At 41.1% G+C, this 24665-nt stretch overlaps 1 protein-coding gene across 2 annotated transcripts in view; it reads right to left on the bottom strand.

The window, feature by feature from the left end:
• Positions 1-24665, bottom strand: part of Stk3 (serine/threonine kinase 3) — a 212174-nt gene that overhangs the window by 144753 nt on the left and 42756 nt on the right. For both annotated transcript variants that reach the window (XM_075961214.1, XM_075961213.1), the window contains 2 exons: positions 4427-4591; positions 3766-3933 (listed from right to left, as the gene is read on the bottom strand). In XM_075961214.1, the coding sequence (XP_075817329.1) occupies positions 3766-3933; positions 4427-4591 (333 nt within the window). The remainder of the gene's footprint in view (positions 1-3765; positions 3934-4426; positions 4592-24665) is intronic.

Here is a 24665-nt window from a genome sequence, read left to right as displayed (position 1 = left end):
CCACACACCCATACACATAAACACATATGTAAAAACAAATAAGCAAACTCCATTTATCACCATTAGAAAGGAGAGAAAATGTATCTGTCTGCATGGCCCATTATTTCCATATTTCTTCCTGTAGCAGCAGGTCCTACATAGGGTCCTGACCCCGCCTTCACTGCCCTAATGGGCCAACACACCAAGTCAGATGACGATAAACAGTGCTTGCTTCTTCCCACAGCAAAAGTTCCCTAGGAAAGATGGTAACTAGAACTACATAAGAGTCTTTAAGAACTTTAATCATTTATAAAAACTGAAAAGTAATTGCAAAATGTTACCTAACAATTCGATTTTCTTTAATGTTTAAGCACATTTCCCAGATATCTCATTTGAACTTAACAACTCTATGAAGTACACACGAGGGGCCATTACCGCTAATTCACAGACAAAAACTGATTCGAGTCTCAAAATTCTCAAATATCAGTCACATCACTATTATGGGAAAAAAATATCTAAGCAAATGATTATGAAAACCTAATCCAGTATCAGTCTTGGAAGTCAGCAGCACTATTAAGTCGTGTTCTTATTACACAGAGTTGGTAGGGCCTACTACGAATAGGAGGCCAACAAGATAGCTGAACCGTTAAGGGGACTTGCAGCCTAGCTACTGACCTAAGCTCGATCCCTGAGTTCAAATCTTGGTTATGCTACTGACAGCTTAAGTCATATTAACAAATAATGTAACCCTTTACTGAAAGGTTTCATCTAAACTACCTGGTGGTACGGTAACACTTTCAAATATATTTTTTCACTGTCCAATTCTAGGGAGGGCCTTTTTTTTCACTCTTGGAAGGCTCATTTATCTTAAACACATCCCCCCCAACACACATCAAACCACTGACAACCGGATGGGACTGCACCAGTTACTATTTTACCATGTCATCACTAGCTTTACCAGCTGCCCCCCTGGACAACAGTGTGACAAACGGCAGCACGCATCAAGCACTTCTCTGTGCTTGACGCTAAGGTTGGCCCAAGGGAAAGTCCTCAAGTGCAAACAAACAAACAAACAGACAACTCCACTTTCTACACATCTAATGGAAAACCAAGAAAGAACCATGGAAATGTGGTCATGTCAAGGAAGCAAGAGTGCTTTCAGTAAGGGTTCAGGTCTGAAGTCGACCTCCTGTATGAGCCAGATGTTTCTCACACTTCACTACTCCAGCTGGGAAACAGCTCACAATACTATCTAAAGAGCAGTCTATATCCATATCACACTTGGAAACGCACACGGTAACCATCCAAAGACGATAGAGTTGTGTGTTCTATATGCAAATTATGAGGAGAAAAACAAAAGTCTATATGGGCTGTTGTTGTCAAGGAAATCTCCATACATCTAAATAAAATCTGAGGAGAGGGAGAGATGGATCAGTACTTAGTTCTCTTCCAGAGGACCCAGGTTTGGTTCCCAGCACCGCCAAGGCAGCACACAACCATCTATACCTCCAGTCTCCGAGGAGCTGATACCCTCTCTGGCCCCTGTGAGCACCAGGCACAAATCAGACATACATAGGCAAATGCATACATATGAAACAAATAAAACCTTAGTTGGGACTTCAAAATCTGGCAGATTTTAGAAGATAGAAAAAGAGACCAAGTAATTCTAAGAAGTTTGCAAAATATGCAGTGTATCTAGATATTTTTAAAGAGAAATACTGTATTCTAATATATTTTTACTATTTTATAAGTATGAATTTGTAGTGAGCCGGACAGGATCGCCATTACAAGATGGCGCCGACATGCTATCTTGTTGGAAATAAACAACTCCATATTTGGCTATGCCTTTGAGAGCTGCGTGTCCCCCGCTTCCCGCATGCGCGGTGGATGAGGATCCTTGAGCCTATCCTGATGCGGTCTGGTGTCAGCTGTTGGTGGCAGCCAATCACAGGGCGACCCGTGTGCCAATTCCCTATTTAAGCAGCTGCCTCAGTGCCCTCGGCCTCTCTCACTTTTCCCCTTTCCTTCATGCTCTCTCTCCCCTTCGCTTCCTGCCCTTCCCTTCCTCTCCCTCGTTTCCTGCCCCCTCCTTTCCTGCTCCCCATCAATGAAGGGCACTCCAGTAAAGCGTGTTCTGAGTAGAATCCTGATGTGGTGGTCGTTCTTCCTCGCCGGTCGAGAGGTTCGCCACATGAATTCAAACTCAAGTGAGTTTTAAGAACATTAAATCAGAGTCACAAACTACAATTTTTTTCAACCTGGCAGAGGTTCTCACCAGAGAATCACACCCCATGAACACCCTGACAGAGGACCAGAGGTGACTGATACTAGAGAATCACACCCCATGAACACCCTGACAGAGGACCAGAGGTGACTGATACTAGAGAATCACACCCCATGAACACCCTGACAGAGGACCATGAACACCCTGACAGAGGACCAGAGGTGACTGATACTAGAGAATCACACCCCATGAACACCCTGACAGAGGACCAGAGGTGACTGATACTCAAAGGAGAATGAGAGTTTACATTCCTGTGCTGACTTTCCTATTTTTCATGTTGTTTTCAAATACATAGTTACATTATGTTTTCTTTTTAATATTGCCAAAGGAGCTTATGGGTACAAAGATAATATAAATGGAATACAACTGTACCACTACAGTAACTGTCTGGTAATGTGCCTCAATATGGCATGTAGATTTTTAAGTATTTTCAATACTGCAATTATTTGTATTGTTATGATAGTAAACATAATTCCAATTTATTCCTCATTAGATATTCAAAAGTATTCCCGTCTTCCTTTCTCCACCGATTTACTTCATTCTCCTCTCTGTCTCCCTATCTTTTCCATAAACACATTCTTCCTCCTTTACTCCAACAGTGGTCCTAGGGCAACTACAGCCACTAGATGGCAATAAATATATACAAAGATAAAAATGCACACCTATGCCAGAGGGCCACATAGTACTGTAATCTAGATAAAGTGTCATTACAAATGTCACATAGTACTGTAATCTAGATAAAGTGTCATTGCAAATCCTAAAGCACAACAAGCTAGACTTGAATATGCAAGGAATATACTTCAAATGCAAAGGTTATCATGGAAAGGAGTTCATGGGGGCAGGTAATAGTAAGCAGAAAAAAAGAGTGTATTTTTAAATAAATAATCAATTTTAAAGAAATATATCTCTCTACCTTACAGATAGATAGCACAGTGAGCATGAGGACTTTTACATTTTTTATTTTACATGTATGGGGTTTGCCTACAGGTCTGCCTAGCAGACACAGAGGTCAGAAGATGATATAGGAACCCATGAAACTGGAGTTACAGACATGAGCCTCCATGTGGGTGCTGAGACTGAACCCGGGCCCTCTAGAAGAGCAGCACGCTCATAACCAGAGTCATCTCTCCAGCCCCACTGGGACTTTAAATATCAGCTTAAATAACACAGGGAGGTAGGAACTGAGGAGTGTGTAAGAAAGTGGGGACTCATTTCTTAACCCTTTCCAGCAGCCTTTGGAAAGCAATGAGCTAAAGAACACAGAAACAGCGCATTCCCTGGAAAGCACGGCTCTCGTGGGTGGCATTGACGGTGGAAAGATAGTGCGTGCTGAAGACATACGGCCCTAGAGCTCTTTCCTCACAAGCGATTGTGCAGTGGAATAAAGTGGAAACTTAAGTCTCTGACTCACGAGAATGCATTTGCTTTCTGTTTGTTTATGTTGCCATTGCAAAACTGCAAGAGTCAAAACCAGTGCTTTTAGCAAAACATAATTTCCTTACCCTCATTGGATGTATATCAGCATAAGGGGGTTTCCCTTCTGCCATCTCTATAGAAGTGATGCCAAGGGACCAGATGTCAGCCACACAGTTGTAACCTATTTCTTGAATTACCTCAGGAGCCATCCAAAATGGGGTTCCTATTACAGTATTGCGTTTTGCCATTGTATCCTGCAATGATATTATATAAGCATAAATACTACACAAAAACACAAAGGAAACAGGTATGCCAACATATTCATTAAAACCTGTGATCCACTAATAACACAGATTCTATTAAACACTGACTATTTTCCTAATGCTTCAACTAGTTACAACATGACATATTTTAGGAATCTTAAACTATAAAATAACCAAGAGATTTTAACTCTTCCTCATTTTATTAAAGACAGTCACTTACCATAGTATGATAACAATAGAAGCAGTGGAAGAAAACCAGTGTACCAAGAGACTCGATTTGTTTCCCTTTCACAAACTTGAGCATTTGGATGATAAAATGTCTTTTATTATCTACTGACTCAAACACTGTAAACAGACTCAAACATGGCTTCCTCGCCATAAGAATAACAAAGTTATCCTTCCCTATGTCCCAAATATCAGTTTAGTCAAAAATCAAGTCTGAAAAATAGTCCAAAATATATCCAAATTATTAAAGTCAACTTACTGTTAACTGGCCAGCCACTCCAAAATCTGCAAGCTTTGCGTGCCCTTCTGTATTGAGGAGAATGTTTCCAGCTTTTATATCTCTGTGTATTTTCCTCATAAAATGCAAGTATTCTAATCCTTTCAATGTAGATTTTAGAATAGTTGCGATTTCGTCTTCTGTTAACTGGAAAGGAATATTTTTAAAGTAATGATGAAATACAATATCAGATAAAATCGCAGAGACATCATAATAAAAACATCAGTAACAAGTTCATACTTTCTTTCTTCTTTTTTGTTTTTGCCTTTTGTTTTTCAAGACAAGATTATCTGTGTAGTCCTGGCTGTTTTATGTCTGGCTCTGGCTAGGCGGGCCTCAAACTCAGAGATCCACCTGCCCCCGCCTTCTGAGTGTTGGGATTAAAGGCAGGTACCACCAGCGCCAGCACAAATGCCTCTTTCCAGCACCCATTAAACCTCGACAAAAGAAGCCACAAAACTCCTGCCCTCCACACAACGCTGTCATTCCACTATTGCACACTACTGAAGAATGGAAGATTAAATTTCTTTAAAATTATCCATGACACTCATAAAGATGCATATCCCAAGATATCATCATTTCTCTTTGAGCCACTATAACCTGTTTTTTAATGAGTATTTCATTTACCTTCTATAAAAATTCTGTAGTGTAACATGATATTCTGAAATAACAATAGGTAAATATTTGTTCTTCTTTCTAGGTTCCTATTATTAGAAGAGAATTTTCTAAATCCCTTGAAATTTGCTGAACAAAAGAGATGAAAGGAAAACACACACGCACACACGCACACAAGAGGCAGGGTTTCATGTAGCACAAGGTGCCTTCCATCTTACTACCATCATACTACCGAGCTGGAGAAGACACTGAACTTCTGGTCTCCCGCCTGTCCTGCCTGAGTGCTGGGCTTTCAGGTATTCATCACCACACCCACTTCATGTGGTGCTGGAAAGCAAACCCAGGCCTTCAGACAAGGGCAAGCACTCTACCAACTGAACTATAGTTTATCTCTGGCTCCTGATTCTGAATTCATAACCCTTTCATACAAATGAAGTCACTCTTGGTGGGACTCTGAATAATTAACAGTAGGAAATGGTCACTAGAGAAACAACCTTGTCATCAAGGGTTGGCTTCTCAGTCCATCTCATGACATGTAACTTAATCACCAATGTCCAATGACTTACCTATACCTACATAATCAAACCAAACATAAATGATTGACCTTGTCTTCTAGGTACAGAGGAAGGCAGAATTTGACAGCAAATAGGCGGTAGCACAAGAAGAAAACGTCAGTGGCAGCTACCACAAAGAAAACACAGCAGAGAACCAGAGGAGGGTCGGGACACATCTTTGGATACTCGGGGATCTCTGAGAGGCTGTTTGGGTTTTGTGTTTTATAGCATGTTAAGCAGGGTCTGGAGGTGGGAAGATGCCCCGAAGCTGTCCCAGGGAGTCACACTTTCTAAGCAGCCCCTGTCTCTAGGCTGCACTTCCATCCCCCATCTCTGAAACGCACTTTTACTGAGGTCTAATGATATGGAGCCAACTGTATGAGTGTTATCTTGGAAGACACAATCTACACTAAAAGAAGGTGGGGAGAAAAATTCCTTGATTCAACTTCTCAAACCTTTCTAAAAATCAGAAAGGGGGAGGCACATTTAGAAAATTTATTTTATTAATGTATTATCCTGTGACCAGAGGTGGAAATGGACACTGTAAGAAAACTACAAAAACAGTACCCTTGTGCACATTAATGCAAATCTTTAATAAAATACTGGCAAATACAAATAAGCTGAATACTGACAGGATTTTATATAACATGATTAAATAAATTTATTTCTCAAATTGAAGGATGGTGCAACATACAAAATTTACACAATGAAATACATTATCTTAACAGAATGGCAAAAGAGAAACCACATGACCACTTCAACCATTAACAGGAAAGCCAAATGACTAAACGGTAAACTTTAATTCAATCAAGTATGATGAAAACACACAGTGAGCTAGGGACTAAAAGAACAAGCGCCAACCTAAAGACTGAATAGCACACAGGGCACCCGGAGAACCATGATGACCAAGGCTTCTCCACTAAGTCAGAAGCAAAGATAACCGTTCTCACCACTTCTAGAGTACTGGAGGGTTCTAGGCAGGGCAAGGAAGAAGGAAAGAAATTATAAGAAATAAATGATCTGTTTGCAGAACAACAGCTACGAAACTAAAAAAACTGTAAGCATAAATAGTTTTAGCAAAGTAGCAAGATACAGAGTACAAAATAAACACACAAAAATTATCATTTCTAAAAAGGAAATCACAAAAAATTCCATTTGCAATAACATCAAAAGAATGAAGCACATAGGGATTAACCAAGAAAGATTTATACACTAAGAAACAGGAAGCAGAGATCAAAGAGAGAACAGAAACAGAAATACATCCATGGCCACGTCCAGACGACTTGCTGAGATGCTCCTGCTACCCGAGAAATCTGCAGATTCAATGTACTCTCCATCAAAAAATCTCAGTAAAGGTAACGAAGAAACAGAGAAAAATGTTAAAATTCATGGGTCCAGACTGGGTAATGGTTCCCACTTGTATCTCACAACTCAGGGCCTGAGGCAGAACTGCCATGAATTTTAACATTTTTCTCTGTTTCTTCGTTTGTTGAAAATCATGTGACTAGGGCTCTCAGCAACATGGCTGTTGAACCTTCCTGAACAATTCCAAGAGTTGATATCCCAATATCAACAGAGCAACTGCCGAGAGAGGGAGAGTACGTCTTCCCCAGGGACGAGCCCCATGGACTGATCATCAGACTCAGCAAGTTTTATTGATACATTGTTAGCTTACATGCACATGCAACAATGGATGGTTAAGGAAGAGAGACTGTAAGCTTGCTGGAGAAGAGTACAGGCATAAGAGAGAAGCGAGAAAAGGTAAAATAATGCAATTATAATTTAATTAAATTTAAAATTTTTTAAAGATCTTTGAACATGAAATAAGAAAAAGATCACTTCTGTTCCTCAGGAGTCTTTCAATATTCTGCTAGATGTCTAGGATATACAAATGGGAATAAATGGTAAATGTGCACAACTCTAGACAGGAAGCATTCTTTATAATTAGTAGCCTTAGTGTCAACTTCTCAGACTTGCACAGTGTGCTCTTAAAGCTCATCACCCTGGGACCACACCTCTATATTACAACAGAAAAAAGAATAAAATCAAAAAGCTGTGCATGGTAGCAACCTATTAAATAACAGCAACTGAGTAGCCAGGGCAGGAGAATGAGAACTTCAGGGTCAGACTAGGCATCGCGTTAGGATAGGAAAGGCTCAGTAATCAAAGTCGTCAGTTCAATTATTAGGGCAGGGTAGGAAGCCAGAGGGGAGGGAGGTATTTTTAACCTAGCCAAGAAGAGTCTCAGTCTAGAAAACAGTGGTTCTCAGCCTATGGGGTTGCAACCCTTTGGGGGTCACATATCAGATACCCTGCATATCAGATATTTATAACACAATTCATACCAGTAATAAAATTACACTTATGAAGTAGCAACAAAGTAATCCTATGGTTGGGGTCACCCCAGCAGGAAGAACACTATTAAAGGGCTGCAGCATGAAGAAGGCTGAGGACCCTGCTCTAGAAGGTAAGAGATATATATATATAAGCTGCCAAGTATTTTTTAAAGCATTTTCAACGTGAAATGAAAGCACACGAGGGGACAATTAGGGAAGAAAAGATGAAGTGACACAAAAACTTAGTCTTTATTTGGACTAATCAGACAAGAAACATAGGGGCAGCGCCCACAGAAAGGAAGACAATCACAGAAACGCAGACACCCACATCATGAGCTCAGGACGAGCGGATCTGTCGTAACTGAAAAGAGGTCTTAAAGACTGAGGAAAACCCACTTTCCTTCCACTGAGATCTGAAATCAGGGGAAAGTAATAGGCTAAATTTTAATTCTAGCACAAAAATACACATAATTTTAGCTAATTTAAAGCAACCAATTGCTGCCTCATCTGTTTTAAATAAAAATGAAATCAAACGAACTTTGGACGAAAGTAGTCTATCAGGAATTAAAGCTGCTCCAGGAACCCTGGTTTTCAGTAGTGGAGAGGAGCTGAGAGCAGACAGGAACTGTCTATTACTTAGTAGACACTGACCACACAGCAGGCCCAGAGTTAGCAGCCTGTCTATCAGACTTCCCTGGTGACTTTGACGCTCGCCCATCAACTTCTATCAAAACATAAAGCAGACCTCACCTTCCTAAGACATGGACTTTTAGTCTCAAATAATCTGTTTTTAATTTTATTTATATATAAATTATAGCTTTACCCAAAGTGGAAAGATTTCATGTGGAATTTATTTCTATTATTTAATAAAATTTAAGGTACTATGGTGTTTCACTTCTATAAAAATTTCATCAATTCAAACAGACACAGACTCAATCATTTCAAAATGGTCAGTTTGCTGGTAGTTGTGTGTCAACATGACACAGGCTACGGTCATCTGGAAAGAAGGACCCTCATTTGAGAAAACGCCCCCACTGGACTGACCTGTGGGAAAGCCCAAGGGACATTTTCCTGATTGAGGATTGCTGCTGGAGGGTCCATCCACGGTGGGTGGTAGCACCCTTGGCTTGATGGCCCTGGGTGCTAAAGGAAAACAGGCTGAGCAAGCCATCAGGAACAGGCCAGCCGGCAAGAAGTGCTCCCCTCGTGCCTCCAGGTTCCTGCCCTGGCTGCCCTTGGTGATGGAAGTATAAGATATAAAGTGAAATAAGCCCTTCCCTTCTCATGTTGACTTGGGGAATGATTTTATCACGACAACAGAAACCCTAACTAAGACAGCCAGGTTGTACTGAAAACCCTTGGAGGGAAAAACAAAACAAAAACAAAACAAAAAAAACAGGAAAGACAATCTGCTTCCAACAGAAGGAAACAGTGGGGATTTCAGTCTCAGATCCACGTCAAACGAGGGCTAGCGCTTCTTTCCGCGTTATCTGTCAAGACGTCCTTCAAGAGAAAATTATCAGCAGGGATACTTTGCTTTGGGGTTTATTTAGGTGATCCTCAATACACGGGAGTTGAGTTTTATTTTGTCACTATATTTAAATCATTTTGATGGCATTTTCTAGGTCTGTTATAACGAGAGAGAGATCATAAGCCACAAATGCACTGCTCAGTAATCAGGGTGGAAATAAGACTTCTGTAGCTGAGCTAATACGTTACAAGACGGAAGTCTACATCTGGTTTCAATATTACTATGAATTCCCTGGCAAATTTAAAAAGAATTTCATTGTACAAAAACAAAAAGATGGTTTTGATAGGCTTCAGTCCTCTGGTTACTTTTGTTTCTAGAGTCATATGATTAGTATAATAATATGATACATTTAATATGTCACCGTGTATATGGTTTTGATAAAAATGCACCCACCAACTTGTCTCAAGGGCAAATGCATAAATGATTTTAAAATAAACAGAAATCCTTAATGTCTTTAGTCAGGAAAAGTCAATGCAAGTGAAGTTTTTTAAGTTTATACAAAATTGGGAATTTACATTTCTAAAATTGAGTCAAACTTACTTCATCTTTTTCATTTAATCATCTATGCACATGAAACAACATAACCATTCTGTATGTACATGAAACAACGTAACCATTCTGTATGCACATGAAGCAACGTAACCATTCTGTATGCACATGAAACAACGTAACCATTCTGTATGCACATGAAACAACGTAACCATTCTGTATGCACATGAAACAACGTAACCATTCGGTATGCACATGAAACAACGTAACCATTCTGTATGCACATGAAACAACGTAACCATTCTGTATGCACATGAAACAACGTAACCATCTGTATGCACATGAAACAACATAACCATTCTGTATGCACATGAAACAACGTAACCATTCTGTATGCACACGAAACAACGTAACCATTCTGTATGCACACGAAACAACGTAACCATTCTGTATGCACACGAACAACGTAACCATTCTGTATGCACACGAAACAATGTAACCATTCTGTATGCACACGAAACAACGTAACCATTCTGTGTGCACATGAAACAACATAACCATTATGCTGTACATGAAACAACGTAACCATTATGCATGTACATGAAACAACATAACCATTCTGTGTGCACATGAAACAACATAACCATTATGCTGTACATGAAACAACGTAACCATTATGTATGTACATGAAACAACATAACCATCTGTATACACATGAAACAACATAACCATCTGTATGCACATGAAACAACGTAACCATCTGTATGCACATGAAACAACGTAACCATCTGTATGCACATGAAACAACGTAACCATTATGCTGTACATGAAACAACGTAACCATTCTGTATGCACACGAAACAACATAACCATTCTGTATGCACACGAAACAATGTAACCATTCTGTATGGAATAATATTAGCTCACGGGGATTCTAAATCCATTGTGAGGCTGAAACTCAAAATTTATAATAAATTATCCTACTGTTTTAAAATTTATAACAAAATGTCCTGCTATTCTAAGTCTCACTCACACAATGATTTTGTACAGGATCTTATTTAAAACACATTTATTTATGTTCTGTGTGTGTGAATATGTGTGTGAATATGTGTGTGTATGAGTGTGCATATGTGTTACACATGTGTATAGGAGTTTACAGAGGTCAGGGCATCAGAACCCCTGGAACTGGAAATTACAGACATTTGTGAACAGCCATGTGTGTATCAAGAACTGAACGCAGACCCTCTGCAAGTTCAAGTGTTTTTAGCTATTTTAGCCCACTCACAAGTCCACTGGCATAAGATCTTACGAACTGACCAAGGGCTAGCCAGATGGTTCAGTAGATAAAGACCCTTGCTGCACAAGTCAGATGACCTGCATTTGATGCCCAGAAGCTATGGCGGAAGGCGAGAACTGACTGGCTAGTTACCTGACCGCTCACACTCACTGTTGCACATCATCACTTTGGCTCACAAGCGTATCACTCACATACACACACACACACTAAACAAACTGATGAGAACTCAATTACATAATCCTTACAGTCCTTTAAGCCTGTATCAAATCTCATCTCTTTCAAAACATAACCTTACATTACTCGAGTCAAGATATTAAAAATATTGGTTGAGTTCTTACCATCCATTACTCTACACCTATCCTTTCACTTAATACTAAACAAACAAAGGCATAGAAGGTAGGCATGGAACGAATTAAAACCCTGTTCCACTGTCCCCTTCTTCATGAACTTCAGTACAATTGGTAAACACACTGCTCCAATGCTATGAGAAGCTACAGAAACGCTCCACAACAGCCATCCTTAAAACTGACTGGGGAACTCGAGTTACTCAATTCCCCTCCAGAGCTTTGAAGGGCACCCGGTTCTGCCAACTCCACCATTCGCTTCAGCATCTCCTCACCAAGGAAGCTTCACAGCTTAGACTGCTGACCTGACTCATGAAAAGCAGAGACCAAGGAGAGAAGAATATATTCGTGAATGCCAGGGTGATTCATACAGAAACATACACAGTCACCAGTATGTGCTAGCCAAAGTATGAAAAGAAGCTTTAAAATGTGATATACATTTTAATATATATAATATACATCCATAAATAGGAATAAAATCATATCAGGCACAAAAGCAAACAAACAAAAACAATGGAACTCTAGGCAAAATAAAACATAGAGACATGTATTGCATGCTTCCTTCAATACCAAAAATAAAAATGAAAAATAAAAGCAGACAAGTCAGTGGCTGGTACGATGGTTCATCAGGTAGAGGAACTTGTGTCACTGAGCCTGAAGACCCAGGTTTAACACTCTGAACCCATACGGTGCTGTAACGGAAGGAGAAAGCTGGACACTCCAGAGCTTTTCTCTGACCTCAACATATACGCCACACCACACACACTCACACACCACGGTATGCACACTTGCACACCACAGCACGCACAAATGCACACCACAACACACACATACCATGGTAAGCACACTTGCACACCGTAACACACACACTCACACACCATGGCATGTGCATTCACACACCAGGACATACATTCGCACACCAGGACATGCACACTCGCATACATAAACTAATAAACAAAGAAACATACAGTATAAAAGAAACTACTGGCATAGGAAGGAGACTGGGGATGGAAAAGGAAAGAGATAGCAACAAAGGCAATAATATGATCAAAGTGTATTATGTACATGTATGAAAATATCACAATGATGGTCATTATCTTATAGACTATGCAAAATAATAAAGTGTATGGTGTCTGTGTGCCAGTATCAGTGACTAGGTGTTGGGTTTTTTTTTCCTTGAATACAGAGCACATGGGAAAATAAGACAAAATGGGAAGCCATACATTTAATGTGACCACATCTGAAATTTTAGAAAGTTCTTTAGAGTAGAAGAACTAAGTTGTGGAGAAATTCGCATAGAGAAATACAATGTACAGTAACACTAGAAGCTGCCGCAGTAGAGCAGTTCAAACTCCCCAGGGAAAGTTCCATAGCGCAACTAATAGCAAACACCTTTAGTAAAGTTAGAAAACTGAGTGAAGCAGGAAGACCTGAGCAGCCAGAGTCATGCTGAAGTGCAGCTGAGACTGCTACCCCTGAGCCACATACACAGTTTGGACTCGCCTAGAAAACTCAGTGCACCACCTGCTGATGTAGCTCAACAGAGACTAACATGCCAAGGACTTGGGTTTGCTCCCTCACCCTGGAGGAGAGAACTGGGAAACAATAACGCCCAATGACTCAGTAATTCCCTTCTCTGAATATATTCCATGACCATTAAAAATACAAATAAATCAGTACATGTGTACAGTGTTTTGTAGCTTTGATTTTAATGGTCAGAAGTAGAAAAGCTGGAACCCATTACTGGAAAAAGAGAAGGAAAACATAAGCATTCAGTAACGCTCACATAAAACTTTCATGTATTGATATGAGAAAGTATTTAAAATACGTAATTAGGAAAGAAAAAAAGAAACAAGAAGAAAAACGGGAAAAGGAAAGGCACACAATAATACATACCAGGGTTTTTTGAGGTCTAATGCTAGATGTTACAATTTTAACATATATAAAATTCTTAACTCATTATTAATTTGAAACAGAAAATGTAAATGCCATTTTAACAGTAATAAAGGAGCACTTCCACGTGGACACAGAATGCCACACATGTTCTCACACTTGTCCCTCGCTGGGAAACACAGATGCAGGTAAGGAAAGGAATATGATATTGTACCCACTTAGGATTAGGAGGCTCAAGATCAGTGAAATTACACAGTGTACCCAGATAAGAAACATCGCCTCCACATCTAGAACTCCCCCTGAAGAGATCCCTCCAATAACCACTGCTGCAGGTGCCGCGAGTCAGGGTTACCACGGACAGAGAGCTCCATGCATGCTCTGCCTACAGAGGAATGTACTGTAATTAAATAGTGTGTGAAGGTGGGCCTGACTCACAAAAGGGAAACAGAACTGTGGAAAATGCCAAGAAGAATAGCAATAAAGGAGGGAACTGGGCAACTTACCAAGGAAGACAAGAGAATGCACTGCAAACCTAATGTGCTTAGTTAAGGTAAAAGGCATCTTCTGTTTGGAGGACTATGTTGTAACAAGGGAAAGTCATAAGGAAAAGTGTTGATAATTCAATCAGAAACTTAGAAAAGACGTAATGAATCATGAAGTGTACAATGTACTGAGCTGGAGATTAAGACATGGTGGCACATGACTGCTATCAAAACTCCTGACAGTCTGATAGTACAGCGCACACTGTCATTTTATTCTGACAGTCTGATCGTACAGCGCACACTGTCATTTTATTCTGACAGTCTGATCGTACAGCGCACACTGTCATTTTATTCTGACAGTCTGATCGTACAGCGCACACTGTCATTTTATTCTGACAGTCTGATCGTACAGCGCACACTGTCATTTTATTCTGACAGTCTGATCGTACAGCGCACACTGTCATTTTATTCTGACAGTCTGATCGTACAGCGTACACTGTCATTTTATTCTGACAGTCTGATCGTACAGCGTACACTGTCATTTTATTCTGACAGTCTGATCGTACAGCGCACACTGTCATTTTATTCTGACAGTCTGATCGTACAGCGTACACTGTCATTTTATTCTGACAGTCTGATCGTACAGCGTACACTGTCATTTTATTCTGACAGTCTGATCGTACAGCGCACACTGTCATTTTATTCTGACAGTCTGATCGTACAGCGTACACTGTCATTTTATTCTGACAGTCTGATCGTACAGCGTACACTGTCATTTTATTCTGACAGTCTGATCGTACAGCGCACACTGTCATTTTATTCTGACAGTCTGATCGTACAGCGTACACTGTCATTTTATTCTGACAGTCTGATCGTACAGCGCACACTGTCATTTTATTCTGACAGTCTGATTGTACAGTGCACACTGTCATTTTATTCTGACAGTCTGATCATACAGCGCACACTGTCATTTTATTCTGACAGTCTGATTGTACAGTGCATACTGTCATTTTTCTCCATTTGCTTTGAAGCTGTAACTTGCAACACCCAAAACTCAATCTTGACTCCAAGTGGAGGTGCCAAATAAGAAGCAAAAGTATCAGCTTCCATATGAAACACTCACTCTGCTATGACGCAAATATGAAACACTGCCTCCTAAAATAAAAAAGACTCCTGAACTGAAGGTGTGGCGCACAGCTGCTGGTGCCACTGAGAGGGACAATCCATTGTGGATGGACTGACAGCTGACCACTAGGAGGTGGGGCCTTGGGCATGACAGCAAGGGACAGTTATAGTTCTGGCCTCCCCTCCCTGATGTGAGCAGCTCTGCTCCTTATCTTCCCACCATGATGCTTCTGCCTTGTCACAGGCGTAAGAGCCATGGAGCCAGGTGACCACCATGAGCCAAAATTAATCTTCCTGCTTTGTTTAACTTCTGGTAGTTTATAACCATCTCCTCGGACTCTAGTCAGAGAAATGAGCACACAGCAGTGCCCAACAGTAAGGCTAAGCAGAAGGGTAGGTCCCCCAGATAAATACCACTCTTTAAGCTCTGAAGAATTCACCTCTCACTAACATATGAACAACAGGCTCTTCAGAAAACATCAACCTTCCTGTCTCTATTGTAAGGGAGGAAGTCAGGGGCCAACAGCTTTGACAATCAATGTCACCAGACACCACTACCAAAATTTAGCTTTTTGAGGGGCATTTTAATTTTTTTAATTCTTGATGTATTTTAGGGGACTTTTTGTCCAGTAAATATACAAACTGTATTCTTTTTGGCTGGTCCAGCAGTTATCCTGCTCCTACTGACACACTCTGACTTCCTTACAGGCAATCACTACTTCTCCAGATTCAGATCGTATCTTGGTCAACGGCATCGTGACCACAAGGAGACGTCAGTTACCACATACTAGTCCAAATGCTCAGAGAAAGGCACAGCCCATTCTGGAGCACTGAAGTACAGGGCTATCGCTCTTTACTGCCAGATTTCTGACTGAAATATATAATCCAGTACACTGCTGGCAGCCACCTGTGGCCAGGAAAGAAAAGCTGGCATTAGTATAGTGGTATCTCAACAAGCAAGCTCTACTCATGCTTTTGACCCTGAATCAAGCAAGGCACATACAACACTAATTTTACATAGAATTTTAATTATATTAGCAAACAGATTTCCTTTATGGTTTAAAAAAGAAAGTATAAGGCTAGGTGTGGTACACCAGCAATTGGGAAGTAGAAGCAGGCAGATCTCCGTAAGTTCAAGGCCAGTCGAGACTAGATGGTGAGTTCTAAGCCAGCCAAGTCTCTGTAGAGATGCTGTCTCAAAATAAGTAAGCAGATAGATGATAGATAGATAGACAGACAGACAGACAGACAGACAGATAGATAGACAGACGATGAAGTTTTCTATAATTTGTAATCAACAGCTGAAATTGATGCCTACAGTACTTAATTGTTAACAAGAAGGGCTGGGTGGTGGTGGTGCACTACTTTAGTACCAGCACTCAGGAAGCAGAGCCTGGTCTACAGAGTGAGTTCCAGAACACCCAAGGCTACACAGAGAAACCCTGTTTAGAAAAACTAAAAAAAGGTAAAATAAGAGGGGAAGTTCCTAGAATGGAGAACATAGGAAAACTAACCCCAGAAATGCTAACCATTAACTCTGAATACGTAACAGTGTGAGATCTCCAACTGACTCCCATTTCCTCCCCTAAACAAAAAGAATATAATATTTGAGGCCAGGGAACGTGGGGACTCTTTAACGGTCTCCATCCTGCTTCTTCGCCCACTCTGGCCTAATTACATGTTCACTTTAAACTGAATCGATGCTGTGTTCAGATTTCATTTCAGAAATCCTCAAATGCTTCAAATTCCATTGCTTTTATGATACATAACACAGTCAAACAGAATAGTGACCAAAGTCCTTCCAAAGTAATATAAAAGCTAACGTGTGACTCTCTATCTGAGGACCAATCAGGCTTCCTTAGGACCCAGATCGCGCTCCCTCTCTCACCTGAGCAAGGGCTCTTGAGTAATCAGGAAGAGAAGGCTGGAGAGCTACAGAGCAGGCTGTGGGTCCATGTCACCCCACCCGAAGGACGAGATCTGAGAGGAGGACCTACTCAAAGTTTTACAGTAAAAAAGTTATGGGGCGAGTTTTCTGCTCCTACACTAAGGCAACCCACCCAGAGCGGTGAGTGCCTGCCTACCGGGCAGGCCACAAGCTCCCCTGTAAGGGAGCCTGGGCACCTTCAGCTTGTGCCCCAGGGGTGCCTGTGATCTCCTGGATCTCGCCCCGCCTGCCCGGTTTTTCCTTTTGTCCCCGGATCATGGGATCATCGGGCTACCAGGCGACCCTGTTTAGGTACTGAGGAGTTCCACCTGGACGGGTGAGTGTGTGCTATCCAGGGGCGGATTGTCCCGGAAGAGAGCACAAACCCCTCTCCCCCAGCTCCTTCTGCAGGGCTGTCTTTCTTTTTATTTATTTAATTAATTATTTATTTATTTATTAAGGATTTCTGCCTCCTCCCCTCAACCGCCTCCCATTTCCCTCCCCCTCCCTGAGAACTCAGGGCTGTCTTTCTTACACAGGACCCCCGCCCCCAAGCCTGCATTTTCTGCTAGGTCCTTTGCACAGGAACAGTTTTCTGCTCCTACACTAAGGCTACCCACCCAGAGCGGTGAGTGCCTGCCTACCGGGCAGGCCTCAAGGACCCACCCCCCACCCCCCCACACACCGACCGACGGTCCCACCCCCCCACCCCTCCATCCCCCCACCCCCCACTCCCCATCCCCCGAAAAGGGAGCACACGCACCTTCAGCTTTTGCAGAAGGGTGTCCTGTGTTCTACTCGTCCCCGCCCTGCCCCCCAAGTTCTCCCTTTTGTCCGCGGATCACTGGACTACCAGGCGTCTATGTTTCGGTGCTGAGGAGTTCCATCTGGACCGGACAGTTCCTGCTTCTACACTAAAGAGTTACAACCAGAGAGTCAGTCACAGAAAGACTGGACCAAGACACCAAGCCTCTCCTGACTCCACTTGAAGGAAGAGATGGGAAGGAACCAAGGCAAGAATTCCTCCAACAACCTGAAAGGCAATATGACACCACCAGAATCCAGGGATCCCGAAATAAGAATTGTACACCCTACTCTAGAAGAATTAGAAGAAATCGACTCAAAAGTGAATTATATGAAAATAATAGAAGACCTTAAACAGGAGGTGAAAAACTGCCATAAACAATTAGAGATCACAAACAAAAAGGTAGAGGAAATGAATGAATCGCTAAAAGATACCCAAGAAAACCAAAAGAAACAAGAAAAAGCAATCAAACAGGTAAGGGAAGCGGTTCAAGACATGACGAATGAAATGGAAGTAATGAAGAAAACACAAACCGAGGGAAGGATGGAGATGGAAAATCTGGGTAAACGAGCAGGAAATACAGAGACAAGTACTACCAACAGATTACAAGAGATAGAAGAAAGAATTTCAGACACTGAAGATACCATAGAGAAAATAAACACACTGATCAAAGAAAACAGCAAAGCCAACATATTCTCATCACAAAACATTCAAGAAATCTGGGACACAATAAAAAGACCAAACCTAAGAATAATTGGGATAGAAGAAGGAGAAGAAGTACAGCTCAACGGTCCAGAAAATATATTTAATAAAATTATAGAAGAAAACTTTCCCAACCTAAAGAAGGATATTCCTTTGAAGGTTCAAGAAGCATACAGAACACCGAATAGACTGGAACAAAAAAAAAAAAAAAACATCTCCTCGCCATATAATAATCAAAAGACAAAACATACAGAATAAAGAAAGAATATTAAGAGCTGCAAAGGAAAAAGGCCAAGTTACTTATAAAGGTAAACCTATCAGACTTACACCTGATTGCTCTATGGAAACCATGAAAGCCAGAAGGTCCTGGATAGATGTACTTCAGAAACTAAGAGACCATGGATGCAAGCCCAGACTACTATACCCAGCCAAGCTTTCATTCACTATAAATGGAGAAAACAAAATTTTCCAGGATAAAAACAAATTTAAACAATACGTAGCCACAAATCCAGACTTACAGAAAATAATAGAAGGAAAATCACTAACCAAGGAGTCCATCAATAACCACAATAACTCAAACATCTAGAGACCCTTCACCAGCACAACTCAAAGAAAGGAAACACACAAACTCTACTACTAAAAAAGTGACCGGAATTAACAACCACTGGTCATTAATATCACTTAATGTCAATGGGCTAAACTCACCTATAAAAAGGCACAGGCTAAGAGATTGGATACGAAAACAGGATCCAACATTCTGCTGTTTACAAGAAACACACCTCAACCACAAAGACAGGCACCTACTCAGAGTAAAGGGATGGGAAAAGGTTTATCAAGCAAATGGAACTAAGAAACAAGCAGGTGTGGCCATACTAATTTCTAACAAAGTTGACTTCAAACTTAAATCAATCAGAAGAGATGGAGAGGGACATTTTATACTCATAACAGGAACAATTCATCAGGATGAAGTCTCAATCCTGAATATCTATGCCCCTAATATAAAAGCACCCACGTACGTAAAAGAAACATTACTAAAACTCAAGGCAGCCATCAAACCACACACACTAATAGTAGGAGACTTCAACACTCCTCTCTCACCAATGGACAGGTCAATCAGACAGAAACCTAACAGAGAAATAAGAGAATTAATGGAGGTAATGAATCAAATGGACTTAACAGACATCTATAGAAAATTCCACCAAAATAGGAAATAATATACCTTCTTCTCTGCAGCTCATGGAACCTTCTTGAAAATTGACCACATACTTGATAACAAAGCAAACTTCCACAGTTACAAAAAAGTATTCGTAACCTCCTGTGTCTTATCAGATCACCATGGATTAAAGTTAGAATTCAACAACAATGCTACCCCCAGAAAGCATACAAACTCATGGAAACTGAACAGTCAACTACTGAACCACACCTGGATCAAGGAAGAAATAAAGAAAGAAATTAAAGTCTTCCTCGAATTCAATGAAAATAAAGAAACAACCTACTCAAACTTATGGGACACTATGAAAGCAGTCCTGAGAGGAAAGTTCATAGCACTAGTGCCCACTTAAAGAAAACAGAGAAAGCTCACATTGGAGACTTAACAGCCCACCTGAAAGCTCTAGAAAAAAAAAAGAAGCAGACTCACCTAGAAGGAGTAGAAGACTGGAAATAATGAAACTGAGGGCTGAAATCAACAAAATAGAAACACAGAAAACAATCCAAAGAATCAATGAAACAAAAAGCTGGTTCCTGGAGAAAATCAACAAGATTGATAAACCCCTATCCAAACTAATCAAACAGCAGAGAGAAACTATGCAAATTTATAGGATCAGAAATGAAAAGGGGGACATAACCACAGACACAGAGGAAATTCAGAGAATCATTAGATCTTACTACAAAAGCCTATATGCCACAAAACTGGAAAATGTAAAAGAAATGGACACTTTTTTAGATAAATACCATATACCAAAGTTAAACCAGGACCAGGTGAACAACCTAAATAGACCTGTTAGTCGCAAAGAATTAGAAGCTGTTATCAAAAACCTCCCTACCAAAAAAAAGCCCAGGACTGTAGTAATAAGGGGGCGGCTGGGCTGGGCTGCGTCCCCAAATCCCCAGCCGCCTGGCTCGGCTAGCTTATGCCCCGAAATAATTACACGGACACGGTATTCTTTTATAAACTGCTTGGCCCTTAGCTCTAGCCCTTACTGGCTAATTCTGATATCCCAATCAACCCATCTCTAACAATCTGTGAGCACCGGTCTTACCGGGAAGATTCTAGCCTAATTCCATCCTGGGTCGGAGCTGGGGCATGGCGTGTGTCTGCCTGGGAGCGGGTAGCATGGCGTCTCTCCTGAGGCATCTGCTCCCCAGCGGAGAGCTGTCGAGTCTGACCTCACTTCCTCTTCCTCCCGGCATTCTGTTCTGTTTACTCCACCCACCTAAGGGTGGGCCTATCCAATGGGCCTAGCACTTTCTTTATTGCTTAGCTAATGAAATCAACAGATTGATATATGACACTCCCACATCACAGGACAAGATGGTTTCAATGTGGAATTCTACCAGAACTTCCAAGAAGACCTAATACCTATACTCCTTAATGTATTTCACAATATAGAAACAGAAGAGTCATTGCCAAATGCCTTTTATGAAGCTACAGTCACTCTGATACCAAAACCGCACAAAGACTCAACTAAGAAAGAGAATTACAGGCCAATCTCACTCATGAATATGGATGCAAAAATCCTCAACAAAATACTGGCAAACCGTATCCAAGAACACATTAGGAAAATTATCCATTATGATCAAGTAGGCTTCATCCCAGAGATGCAGGGCTGGTTCAACATACGAAAATCTATCAATGTAATCCATCATATAAATAAACTGAAAGAAAAAAACTATATGAGTATTTCATTATATGCTGATAAAGCATTTGACAAAATCCAACATCCCTTTATGATAAAAGTATTGGAGAGATTAGGGATACAAGGGTCATACCTAAATATAATAAAAGCTATATACAGCAAGCCGACAGCTAACATCAAATTAAACGGAGAGAAACTCAAAGCCATCCCACTAAACTCAGGAACACAACAAGGATGTCCACTCTCACCATACCTCTTCAATATAGTGCTTGAAGTTCTAGCAATAGCAATAAGACAACATAATGGGATCAAGGGGATTCGAATTGGAAAGGACGAAGTTAAACTTTCATTATTTGCAGATGATATGATAGTCTACATAAGCGACCCCCAAAACTCCACCAAAGAACTTTTACAGCTGATAAACAGCTTTAGTAATGTGGCAGGATACAAGATCAACTCCAAAAAATCAGTCGCCCTCTTATACACAAAGGATATGGAAGCAGAGAGGGAAATCAGAGAAGCTTCACCTTTCACGATAGCCACAAACAGCATAAAATATCTTGGGGTAACTCTAACCAAGGAAGTGAAAGATCTATTTGACAAGAACTTTAAGGAAATGAAGAAAGAAATTGAAGAGGATACCAGAAAATGGAAGGACCTCCCCAGCTCTTGGATTGGGAGGATCAACATAGTAAAAATGGCAATTCTACCAAAGGCAATTTATAGATTCAATGCAATCCCTATCAAGGTCCCATCAAAATTCTTCACAGATCTGGAGAGGACAATAATCAACTTTATATGGAAAAACAAAACACCCAGGATAGCCAAAACAATCCTATACAATAAAGGATCTTCTGGAGGCATTACCATCCCTCACTTCAAACTCTATTACAGAGCTACAGTAATGAAAACAGTGTGGTACTGGCATAAAAACAAAGAAGTCGACCAATGGAATACCCGGATTTTAACCCACAAACCTATGAACACCTCATTTTCGATAAAGGAGCTAAAAATATACAATGGAAGAAAGAAAGCATATTCAACAAATGGTGCTGGCACAACTGGATGTCAACCTGTAGAAGAATGAAAATAGATCCATATCTATCACCATGCTCAAAATTCAATTCCAAATGGATTAAAGACCTCAATATCAGTCCGAACACACTGAACCTGATAGAAGAGAAAGTGGGAAATACCCTACAACAGATGGGCACAGGAGATCACTTCCTAGGTATAACCCCAGCAGCACAGACATGAAGGGCAACATTGAATAAATGGGACCTACTAAAACTGATAAGCTTCTGTAAAGCAAAGGACACTGTCACTAAGACACAAAGGCAACCTACTGACTGGGAGAAGATCTTTACCAACCCGCAACAGACAAAGGCCTAATCTCCAAAATATATAGATAACTCTAGAAACTAGACTTTAAAATGCTAATTAACCCAATTAAAAAATCGGGCACTGAACTGAACAGAGAATTCTCAACAGAAGAAGTTCAAATGGCTAAAAGACACTTAAGGTCATGCTCAACCTCCTTAGCGATCAGGGAAATGCAAATCAAAACAACTTTGAGATATCATCTTACACCTGTCAGAATGGCTAAAATAAAAAACACCAATGATAGCCTTTGCTGGAGAGGCTGTGGAGGAAGGGGTACACTCATCCATTGCTGGTGGGAATGCAATCTTGTGCAACCACTTTGGAAATCAGTGTTTCGGTTTCTCAGGAAATTCGGGATCAACCTACCCCTGGACCCAGCAATACCACTCTTGGGAATATACCCAAGAGATGCCCGATCATATGACAAAAGCATTTGTTCAACTATGTTCATAGCAGTATTATTTGTAATAGCCAGATCCTGGAAACAACCTAGATGTCCTTCAATGGAAGAATGGATGAAGAAAGTGTGGAATATATACACAGTAGAGTACTATGCTGCGGTAAAAAACAATGACTTCTCGAATTTTGCATGCAAATGGATGGAAATAGAAAACACTATCCTGAGTGAGGTAACCCAGACCCAAAAAGATGAACATGGGATGTACTCACTCATAATTGGTTTCTAGCCATAAATAAGGGTCACAGAGTCTATAATTGGTGAACCTGAAAAAGCTAAATAAGAAGGTGAACCCAAGGAAAAACATATAGTTATCCTCTTGCCTATGGGAAGTAGACAAAATTGCCGGCGAGAAAAGTGGGATCTTGGGGGTGGGGTGGGTTAGGGTAAGGGGAGATGGGGAGAGAAAAGTGAGAAGGGGAGGATGGGGGGAACTTGGGGAAACAGGATGATTGGGATAAAGGAAGGCTGGATAGGGGATCACGGAAGCACAATTTTTAGTTAAGGGAGCCACCTAAGGACTGGCAAGAGACTTGAACCTAGAGTGGCTCCCAGGAGCCCAAGGCGATGTCCCCAGTTAGTTCCTTGGGCAGATGAGGATAGGGAACCTGAAACGACCCTATCCTATAGCAATACTGACGAATATCTTGCATATCACCATAGAACCTTCATCTGGTGACGGATGGAGATAAAGACAGAGACCCACACTGGAGCACTGGACTGAGCTCCCAAGGTCCCAATGAGGAGCAGAAGGAGGGAGAAGATGAGCAAGGAAGTCAGGACCACGAGGGGTGCACCCACCCACTGAGACAGTGGGGCTGATCTATTGGGAGCTCACCAAGGCCAGCTGGACTATGACTGAAAAAGCATGGGATAAAACTGTACTCTCTGAACATGGCGAACAATGAGGGCTGATGAGAAGCCAAGGAAAATGGCACGGGGTTTTGATCCTACTTCATGTTCTGGCTGTGTGGGAGCCTAGCCAGTTTGGATGTTCACCTTCCTAGACATGGACGGAGGGGGGAGGACCTTGGACTTTCCACAGGGCAGGGAACCCTGACTGCTCTTAGGACTGGAAAGGGAGGGAGAGAGGAGTGGGGGGAGGGAGAGAAGGGTGGGAGGAGGGGAAGGGAAATGGGAGGCTGGGAGGACGGGGAAACTTTTTTTTCCTTTTCTCAATAAAAAAAAATAAAAAAATAAAAGTTATGGGGCTCTTCTAAAAAAACACAAACCTTCCCCTCAGTACAGAGTAAATATGTAGGAAATAGAGCTAGAATATTTTAACTATTATTACATACAAGAAGGCAGAAAGAGTTTGTCTTTCATGAAATCTGGGTTGCACATGTCTGGCAAAGAAAAAAAGATTAATAATCTATCACAAAGTTCCACAACTAGTGACCTAAAATGAAAGCTCTCACGACTT

Source organism: Microtus pennsylvanicus, chromosome 2 (assembly GCF_037038515.1).
Source record: "Microtus pennsylvanicus isolate mMicPen1 chromosome 2, mMicPen1.hap1, whole genome shotgun sequence".
NCBI classification, from domain to species: domain Eukaryota; kingdom Metazoa; phylum Chordata; class Mammalia; order Rodentia; family Cricetidae; genus Microtus; species Microtus pennsylvanicus.
Note: the sequence above shows the minus strand (reverse complement) of the source record. Positions and strands in the feature narration are given on the sequence as shown.